This window comes from Mandrillus leucophaeus, unplaced genomic scaffold (assembly GCF_000951045.1).
Source record: "Mandrillus leucophaeus isolate KB7577 unplaced genomic scaffold, Mleu.le_1.0 Scaffold58, whole genome shotgun sequence".
NCBI classification, from domain to species: Eukaryota; Metazoa; Chordata; class Mammalia; order Primates; family Cercopithecidae; genus Mandrillus; species Mandrillus leucophaeus.
Window position 1 is genome coordinate 204,989 of NW_012106252.1, and position 9,994 is coordinate 214,982.

The following is a 9,994-nucleotide window of genomic DNA, read 5'->3' on the forward strand; positions in this document are numbered from 1 at the left end:
GTGCAGTGGCACAGTCTTGGATCACTGCAATCTCCTCCTCCTGAGTTCAAGTGATTCTCCTGCCTCAGCCCCCTGAGTAGCTGGGATTATAGGTATGCACCACCACGTCTGGCTAATTTTTGTATTTTTAGTAGAGATGGGGGTTCACCATGTTGGCCAGGCTGGTCTTGAACTCCTGACCTTGTGATCTGCTCGTCTCGGCTTCCCAGAGTGCTGGGATTACAGGCATAAGCCACCGCACCCGTCATAAATAAATATAACTTGAAGTGGAAATGTAAACAAGAGAAATAAAAACAGGCTGAGCGCGGTGGCTCATGCCTGTAATCCCAGCACTTTGGGAGGCTGTGGGCGGATCACCTGAGGTCAGGAGTTTGAGACCAACCTGACCAACATGGTGAAACCCCGACTCTACTAAAAATACGAAAATTAGCCAGGTGTGGTGGCGGGTGCCTGTAATCCCACCTACTTGGGAGGCTGAGGCAGGGGAATCGCTTGAACCCTGGAGGCAAAGTTTGCAATGAGCCGAGATCACACCACTGCACTCCAGCCTGGGCGACAGAGTGAGACTCTTTCAAAAAAAATAATTAAATAAAATAAATGAATAAAACCAAAAATAAATAAAAATGAATATGTAAAATGAAATAAATTTTATTTTATCTTATTTATTTGTTTGTTTATTTATTTATTTTTTTGAGATGGAGTCTCACTTTGTTGCCCAGACTGGAATGCAGTGGCCCGATCTCGGCTCACTGCAAGCTCCGCCTCCGGGGTTCATGCCATTCTCCTGCCTCAGCCTCCCGAGTAACGGACTACAGGCGCCTGCCACCACACCCGGCTAATTTTTTGTATTTTTGGTAGAGGCAGGGTTTTACCATGTTAGCCAGGATGGTCTGGATCTCCTGACGTCGTGATGCGCCTGCCTCGGCCTCCCAAAGTTCTGGGATTACAGGCGTGAGCCACCACGCCTGGCCTTTATTTTTTATTTTTATTTGTTTTTTTTGAGACAGTCTCACTTTGTTGCCCAGGCTGGAGTGCCATGGTGCAATCTCGGCTCACTGCAACCTCCGCCCCTGGGATTCATGCCATTCTCCTGCCTCAGCCTCCTGAGTTGCTGGGATTACAGGTTCGTGCCACCACACCTGGCTAATTTTTGTATTTTTGGTAGAGATGGGATGTCACCATGTTGTTTCAGGCTGGTCTCAAACTTTTGACCTCGTGATCCACCTGCCTCGGCCTCCTAAAGTGCTGGGATTGCAGGAGTGAGCGACCGCGCCCAGCTGAAATAAATTTTAAAAAGTAAAAATATTATGTCACTCCTCTGCTTCAAGCTCTTCAGAGGCTTCCTGTAGGTCTTCATGTAAAGCCAAACTTTTTACCATGGCATACAAGCTGTATCTGGGTGGCTCTTGTCTACTGCTGTAGCCTCATCTGGTGCCCCTTCACCTCTTACTGGCTACATCCTGGCTGTGCTTGTCATCTCTGGATTCCTTTGACATACCCTACTTCTTTCTTCCTGAAGGCCTTTAGCTGTCTTGTTCCCTCTTCCTTGATAGTCAGTTCCTCCTCTTTCTCCTTTTCTTCCTCCTCTTCCTCCTCTTTCTCCTCATCGTCACTCTTGTCAATCAGGGATGCTGCTGTATCTCTTATGTCAGGCCCTGTGCCTTGCATGTGGTAGGTACTTGTTGAATGGATGAATGCTGCATATTGGAACTTAAGTTCACTGGGCACGGTGGCTCACACCTGTAATCGCAGCACTGTGGGAAGCCAAGGCGGGTGGATCACTTGAGGTCAAGAGTTCAAGACCAGCCTGGCCAACATGGTGAAACCCCGTCTCTACTAAAAGTAGAAAAATTAGCTGGGTGCGGTGATGCACGTGTGTAATACCAGCTACTCAGGAGGCTGAGGCACGAGAATCGCTTGATCCTGGGAGGTGGAGGCTGCAGTGAGCCCCTGCACTCCAGCCCGGGCAACAAAATGGAACTGTCTGAAGAAAAAAAAAAGAAAAAAAGAACTTAAGTTCACGTCCAGCCCCTTATAAGTTACATTGCCATGGCAAGTTATTTGATCTCTCTAGGCTTCAGTTTCCTCATCTGTGAAATGGTATCACAAGGCCTCTTGCAGGATTCTCATTGTGATTTTCAATAAAGTATCTAAAGTGTATTACCAAGTGCTTAGAAGGTTTTCAACAAGGATAATTTCTGTGCTTTTATCATTGTGGCTCTATTTTATCATTGTGGGAGTATGTGGACTTCTCACTTTTCTCCTGTTTCTTGCTCTCTTTGCTTAGGGCAGCATCTCATCACGGCAGTTGCTGACCATCTATTTAAGCTGAAGACAACATCATGGTGAGTGGCAGGCGTAAGACTAACTGTAGGCAGGCCCATCCCAGCACTGGGAGGGAGGCGGAGGTGGGAGAATTGCTTGAGCCAGGGAGATTAAGGCTGTGGTGAGCTGTGATTGCCACTAAATGGCAGCATGGGTGACAGAGCAAGCCTGTCTCAAAAAACAAAAAGTGGTGAGAGGGTATGCTTGTTCCAGTTTTTAGAGAAAAAGCTTTCAGCTTTTCTTGTTCGGTAAGATGTGTTATCTGTGGCCACTCTACTTCTGATAGGGAGTTAGGGAGATTTCGGAGTGCGATTGAGCTGGACACCCCCTCTATGACTACAGAGCAAGTAGCTGCCATTGAGCAGAGCGTCAATGAAAAAATCAGAGATCGGCTGCCTGTGAATGTCCGAGAATTGAGCCTGGATGATCCTGAGGTGGAGCAGGTAAGGGTAGAGCCAGAGGGGTGGCTTCTGCACAATGGTTCTCCGAGTGTTCCTCATCAGATTCAGACAGTCCCTCTGCTCTCCTTGAGTCCAGGTGAGAGGCCGGGGTTTGCCGGATGATCATGCTGGGCCCGTTCGTGTTGTTAGCATTAAGGGCGTTGATTCCAACATGTGCTGTGGGACCCATGTGAGCAATCTCAGTGACCTTCAGGTAAGTGAGGAAGGGCTGTGGAGTGGCTGAGAAGAGGGATTGGGGAGAGGGGATCACATGGGGCTGGGAGTGGGAGAGGGGGATAATTGAGGAGTCCTAAGTGAAATCTCCCCTTCACTGTTTCAGAGCTGAGGAAAAGATAGGTTTCTCCTGCCTTCAGGTTCTAGGATCTGCTGTGGTTTACACACACGCCCGTGTGTGTGTGTGTGTGTTACCCCCTTGCCTCATGTAGGTCATTAAGATTCTGGGCACTGAGAAGGGGAAAAAGAACAAAACCAACCTGATATTTCTGGCTGGGAACCGGGTGCTGAAGTGGATGGAGAGAAGTCATGGAACTGAAAAAGCACTGACTGCTCTGCTTAAGTATGCGTCTTTCAGTACCTTCAGTTGCCTCCCATTGCTGAGATTTTGGACATAATCTCTTACCTCTGGGAGATAAGATGCAATCGTAAATGATAAAGTGCTTTGGATAGTCAATCAGAACCACGAAAAACAGTTAATTCCTTCGTATATTTTCTCCCAGTTGCCTAAGAGACCTCCTCAGAATATCTCCTGGTCCCTGACTGCAGGGAGGCACCATAGCAAGAAGGAAGTTACTGATTTATGTCCCCAACATCAGAAACAACTGGGAAGCTGCGCAGGTTTCCACTGACCTTTCTCTTGCAGGTGTGGAGCAGAGGATCATGTGGAAGCAGTGAAAAAGCTCCAGAACTCCACCAAGATCCTGCAGAAGGTGATGTATTCCCTGGCGGGTAGAGAGGGCATGGGCCCTGCCTAGAATAGGCTCTGCAGACTTGGTCTTCTGCCGAAGCAAATGTGTAGTTTGTCAAAGGAGGAGTGAGGGGAGAATGACGTGGAGGGAAGCTGATACTCTCTATTGTTATCCTTTCCATTTATCTACTGAGTTACCATATCCATTTCAGAATAACCTGAATCTGCTCAGAGACCTGGCTGTGCACATTGCCCATAGCCTCAGGAACAGCCCAGACTGGGGAGGTGTGGTCGTGTTACACAGGTGAGAAATTAGGAGCTGGAGACAAGGAATGGGGGCTGTGCTGGGCTTAGGGCTCAGTGTCTTCTCTATATGCAGTGTACAGTGGGAGGTGAATTGCTCACTGGTATTCTCAAGGTTGGGTAGATCCTAAGAAATATGTTACTGGCCGGGCGCGGTGGCTCATGCCTGTAATCCCAGCACTTGGGAGGCTGAGGCGGGTGGATTACAAGGTCAGGAGTTTGAAACCAGCCTGGCCAGCATGGTGAAACCCCTTCTCTACTAAAAGTACAAAAATTAGCCAGGCATGGTGGTACACGCCTGTAGTCCCAGCTACTTGGGAGGCTGAGGCAGGAGAATCACTTGAACCCGGGAGGCAGAGGTTGTGGTGAGCGGAGATCACGCCACAGTACTCCGGCCTGGACCGACAGAGTGAGACTCCATCTCAAAAAAATAAAAAAAAAGAAATACGTTACCTACCAGGCCTCCTGGGTTTGATGTTAACATCTTTGCTGTAACTCTGTATCTTTTTTTTTTTTTAATTTTTTTTTTTTGAGACAGTCTTGCTCTGTCGCCCAGGCTGGAGTGCAGTGGCCGGATCTCAGCTCACTGCAAGCTCCGCCTTCCAGGTTCATGCCATTCTCCTGCCTCAGCCTCCCGAGTAGCTGGGACTACAGGTGCCCACCACCTCGCCTGGCTAGTTTTTTTGTATTTTTTAGTAGAGACAGAGTTTCACCATGCTAGGCAGGATGGTCTCGATCTCCTGACCTCGTGATCCGCCTGCCTCGGCCTCCCAAAGTGCTGGGATTACAGGCTTGAGCCACTGCGCCCGGCCTGTTTTTTTGTTTTGTTTTGTTTTGTTTTTTGAGATGGAGTCTTACTGTGTCTGGAGTGCAGTGGCATGATCTCGGCTCACTGTACCCTGTGCCTCCCGGGTTCAAGCAGTTCTCGTGCTTCAGCCTTCTGAGTAGCTGGGATCACAGGCATGTGCCACCACACCAGGCTAACTTTTGTATTTTTAGTAGAGATGGAGTTTCCCCATGTTGGCCAGGTTGGTTCTGAACTCCTGACCTCAAGTGATCTGCCCACCTCGGCCTCCCAAAGTGCTGGCATTATAGGTGTAAGCCATTGCGTCCAGCCTGTATCTTTCTTTAGGACTGTCCCCTGCTTACTTTACTCTCTAACAGATTTCTGCTTATCCTAGTGAATCCTATTTAAGGGAGATAGAGACAAACCTGGAGGTTGAATCCAAACTGCAGAGGCTGAGAAGGGCAGCTTGCTGGCTCTCAGCCAGTACTGTCTCTTGGCTAAGGGATGTGGGACTTTATGTGTACAAATAGGCAGCAGCAAGGCCAGCTTCAGAAGGAGGGGCCAGGCTTCCTGCAGTTTCACAGCCACCACTCCAACCTGGGTCTCATGTCTGTGTCCTTTGTTTTAGGAAGGAGGGTGATTCAGAGTTCATGAATATCATTGCCAATGAGATTGGGTCAGAGGTAAGAGGAGCATGAGATTCTCTACCCCGGCCTGGATAGAGACCTGGGGAGACATAAGTGAGGGGTGCTAGTTTAGCTGAAGTCCCTCCACATGAATACATGAGGAGTAGGAAATAGCCATTCATTCAATACTGTTTTCTTAGCACTAGCTATGTGTCAAGCTCTGTTTTAGGTGTTGACCTAGATCTATGTTATTGCTCTTTCTGGGGCTGTATGTTTATCAGCTTCTGAGCTCCTTTCATCAGAGTTCTAGCTCCTCAGAGCCATTCAGGTTTATGTGTCCTGAGGATCCAATATTAGAAATACAGGAGTGGGCTGGTCATGGTGACTCATGCATGTAATCCCAGCACTTTGGGAGGTCAAGGTGGGTGGATCACTTGAGGCCAGGAGACCAGCCTAGCCAATATGGTGAAACCCCATCTCTACTAAAAATATAAAAATCAGGCCAGGCATGGTGGTTCACGCCTGTAATCCCAGCACTTTGGGAGGCCAAGGCGGGTGGATTGCCTGAGCTCAGGAGTTTGAGGCCACCCTGGGCAACATGGTGAAACCCTATTTCTACTAAAATATAAAAATTTAGCCAGGCGTGGTGGCGTGCGCCTGTAATCCCAGCTACTCAGGAGGCTGAGGTACGAGAATCTCTTGAGCCTGGTAGGTGGAGGTTGCAGTGAGCTGAGATTGTGCCACAGCACTCTAGCTTGGGCTACAGAGTGAGATTCTGTCTCAAAACAAAACAAAAATTTGCTGGGTGTGGTGGTGGGTGCCTATAGACCCAGCTACTTGGGAGGTTGGGGCAGGAGAATTGCTTGAACCCAGGAGGCTGAGGTTGCAGTGAGCTGAGATTGCGCCACTGCACTCCAGCCTGGGCAACACAGAATGTCTCAAAAAAAAAAAAAAAAAAAAAAAAAAAAAGTGAATACAGGAGTGGGCAAGCCCCTTTGAAAGCCATCCCCATCCATTTTCCTCTTCCTCTGGCTTTACTTATTCTTCCCACTCCTGATGGTCTCTAGCCTAGAGATTTCCAGGTCTGTCTTTTTATTCGTTTGTTTGTTTGTTTCAGAGACAGAGTCTTGCTCTGTCACCCAGGCTGGAGTGCAGGGGTGTGATTATGGCTCACTGCAGTCTTGAACTCCTGGGCTCAAGCAATCCTCCCACTTTAGCCTCCTGAGTAGTTGGGACTGCAAGCATGAGCCACCATCCTCCACTCTCTCTTTTGTATTTACTCCAAAACCCTTCTTTGGAATGCTTACTGTGGGTAAAGCATTGTGTATCTCTCTTTTCATAATTCTTCTGTATAGACAGAACTGATTCTCAAGGAGCTCACGTTCTAGTCTGGAGGACAAATGTGTGTGTTGACATTTATAATTTAGAATGATAGAGAGATGAATGCTAGAGGTGAAGGAGTATATTACTGAAGGATAGGGAGGTTTCAGGGAAGGGGGCCTTGAAGACTGCTTAGAGGTCATCATACAGACAAGGGGCAGAGGCAGCCAGGCAGAGGGAAACCTGGTGGTTTAGGCAGCGGCAGGGAAAGGACGTATGGTAGGGAAAAGTTTGCGAGAGTGAAACCATGAAAGGCATTTTATGCTTAACCAGGAACAGCAGTCTTCTGCTGCCTTCTTAATGTTTCACCTAAGTTCCCGTAGTTGCTCTCAAAAAGTTTCTTGGCCCTGGTGGGCCAGTGTGGAGGGGGATTATCATTCATCAGGAGCGTCACTTGGTGGTTTAGGGGGAAATAATCTGTTCTTAAGATTGAAGAGGGTGCAGGGTTTAGGGGGGTTAACTCTACATCCTTAAGTATCAGGGCTTATCTCCTTGTCTTACCTCCTAGGAGACCCTCCTATTCTTAACCGTGGGCGATGAGAAAGGTGCTGGACTCTTCTTACTGGCAGGGCCACCTGCGTCTGTGGAGACCCTGGGGCCCAGGTAATCCTAGGTGGACTCTCTTGCACATGTAGTAGAGCCTGTATCCTACAGATACATTCCTTTACTGACTCAAAGGACCATCACATCTGCGATCTCATTTAATTACATCATGGGCATGTGAGGTGGGCTGAGCAGAGATAATTGTTACTACCGTCATTTCCAGTTTGACAGATGAGGGTCTTTTAGCTCCACATCTCACATGTATGTTTTTGTTTTTGTTTTTATGAAATGTGTTTGTTTTTGTTTTTTGAGATGGAGTCTCACTCTGTCACCCAGGCTGGAGTGCAGTGGCACGATCTCAGCTCACTGCAGCTACCACCTCCTGGGTTTAGGCAATTCTCCTGCCTCAGCCACTCAAGTAACTGGGATTATAGGTGCACACCACCACACCCGGCCAATTTTTTTGTATTTTTAGTACAGATAGAATTTTACCATGTTGGCCAGTCTGGTCTCGAGCTCCTGACCTCAAGTGATCCTCCCGCCTTGGCCTTCCAAAGTGCTGGGATTACAGGTGCTCACCCTGCTCCCTAGAGATTAACATAATTTATCTAGCCCAATTCATAGACACTGATGTTGTTTTTAGTTATTCAGTCTTATGTGATCATGGTACATATATCTTTGTGCACGTGTGCAAGTGTTTTTTTGAGACGAAGTTTCACTCTTGTTGCCCAGGCTGGAGTGCAATGGCACGATCTTGGCTCACTGCAACCTCTGCCTCCCGAGTTTAAGCAATTCTCCTGTCTCAGCTTCCCGAGTAGTTGGGATTATGGCGCATACCACCACACCCGGCTAATTTTTCTATTTTTGGTAAAGACGGGGTTTCATCCTATTGGTCAGGCTGGTCTTGAAGTCCTGACCTCAGGTAGTCCACCCGCCTTGGCTTCCCAAAGTGCTGGGATTACAGGTGTGAGCCACTGCCCCCAGCCTATGTGCAAGTGGTTTTTTTTTTTTTTTTTTTTTGAGACGGAGTCTCGCTCTGTCGCCCAGGCTGGAGTGCAGTGGCCGGATCTCAGCTCACTGCAAGCTCCGCCTCCCGGGTTTACGCCATTCTCCTGCCTCAGTCTCCCGAGTAGCTGGGACTACAGGCGCCCACCACCTCGCCCGGCTAGTTTTTTGTATTTTTTAGTAGAGACAGGGTTTCACCGGATTAGCCAGGATGGTCTCAATCTCCTGACCTTGTGATCCGCCCATCTTGGCCTCCCAAAGTGCTGGGATTACAGGATTGAGCCACCGCGCCCGGCCATGTGCAAGTGTTTTTAAGAAACATTCCTAGAAGTCATCTACTCTTCTTATCCCTCCCCTAGTCCCTGGAAAAAGACTCAGAGCTGCCCTTTTTTGTGTGTGTGACTTTTCCCTCAAAGTCTCCCTGACTATACCTCTGTTCCCCAGGGTGGCTGAGGTCCTGGAAGGCAAAGGAGCAGGGAAGAAAGGCCGTTTTCAGGGCAAGGCCACCAAGATGAGCCGGCGGACAGAGGTGCAGGCACTTCTCCAGGACTACATCACCACGCAGAGTACTAAGGAGTGAGGGCTTAGGGTACTCACCTCCTGTTTCCACAGGCATCTTTTGGTCAATAAAATAGTTTGACTCAGAATGGTTGTGATACCACTTGTGTTTATGACTAATTCATACCGTATACTCCAGTGTGCTTTCCTGGTTACTTTCTGTTTGTAAATAGATAATTTTCTAATTTAGTTCCTGCACTGTAATGTCTGGAAGGTGGTAGAATAATTTATACCAAACCTTGTGCTTTTGCACTCAGTCGGATAAGAACATCTGATCAGCTGAATCCACTGCTCCTGTATTTTTGTTATAATCCACAAAGATACATGGCTTTTTCCCGCCCCCACCGCCCCACCCCGCCCCCTGAGAAGGACTCTTGCTCTGTTGCCCAAGCTGGATATAGTGGTGTGATCTCAGCTCACTGCAACCTCTGCCTCCCGGGTTCAAGGGATTCTCCTGCCTCAGCCTCCAGAGTAGCCAGGATTACAGGTATGTGCCATCATGCCTGGCTAATTTTTTTTTGTTTCGTTTTTGTTTTTGTTTTTGTTTTTGTTTGAGATGGAATCTTGCTCTGTCACCAGTCTGGAGTGCGGTGGCGTGATCTCGGCTTACTGCAACCTCCACCTCCCGGGTTCGAGCGATTCTCCTGCCTCAGCCTCCCGAGTAGCTGGGGCTACAGGCTCGCACTACCATGCCCAACTAATTTTTGTATTTTTAGTAGAGATGGGGTTTCACTGTGTTGGCCAGGATGGTCTCCACCTCTTGACCTCGTGATCCACCCACTTCGGCCTCCCAAAGTGCTGGGATTACAGGCGTGAACCACTGTGCCCGGCTGGCTTCTTAGTTTTCTTTCCATTTCTGTTGTCTACTTCAATCACAGTATCATTGTGGAATGTTGACAGCATTGTCACCTTTTTGGGGTCAGTGCTACAGCTGCAAGTGACACTGGCGAGTATTCTCAGGGCAAACAGGAAAAGGGTTAAAGTAAGAGATTAAGAGGGACGTGTAATGATGAAAAATATAACAGTTCTAAATTTGTATGCATCTAATAACAGTCTCAAAATACATAAAGCAGACATTGACAGATCTCAAAGAAATAGACAA

The 9,994-nt window shown here is 48.1% G+C and overlaps 1 protein-coding gene across 1 annotated transcript in view; it reads left to right on the forward strand.

Moving 5' to 3' along the window:
- The window catches only part of AARSD1 (alanyl-tRNA synthetase domain containing 1), a 22,087-nt gene extending 13,106 nt beyond the window's left edge, over positions 1-8,981 (forward strand). The window contains exons 4-12 of the mRNA XM_011998756.1: positions 2,288-2,345; positions 2,612-2,768; positions 2,863-2,979; positions 3,212-3,342; positions 3,646-3,712; positions 3,903-3,994; positions 5,409-5,463; positions 7,295-7,389; positions 8,779-8,981. Of these exons, the coding sequence (XP_011854146.1) occupies positions 2,288-2,345; positions 2,612-2,768; positions 2,863-2,979; positions 3,212-3,342; positions 3,646-3,712; positions 3,903-3,994; positions 5,409-5,463; positions 7,295-7,389; positions 8,779-8,914 (908 nt within the window). The 3' untranslated portion in view covers positions 8,915-8,981. The remainder of the gene's footprint in view (positions 1-2,287; positions 2,346-2,611; positions 2,769-2,862; positions 2,980-3,211; positions 3,343-3,645; positions 3,713-3,902; positions 3,995-5,408; positions 5,464-7,294; positions 7,390-8,778) is intronic.
- Positions 8,982-9,994: the final 1,013 nt, after the last annotated feature.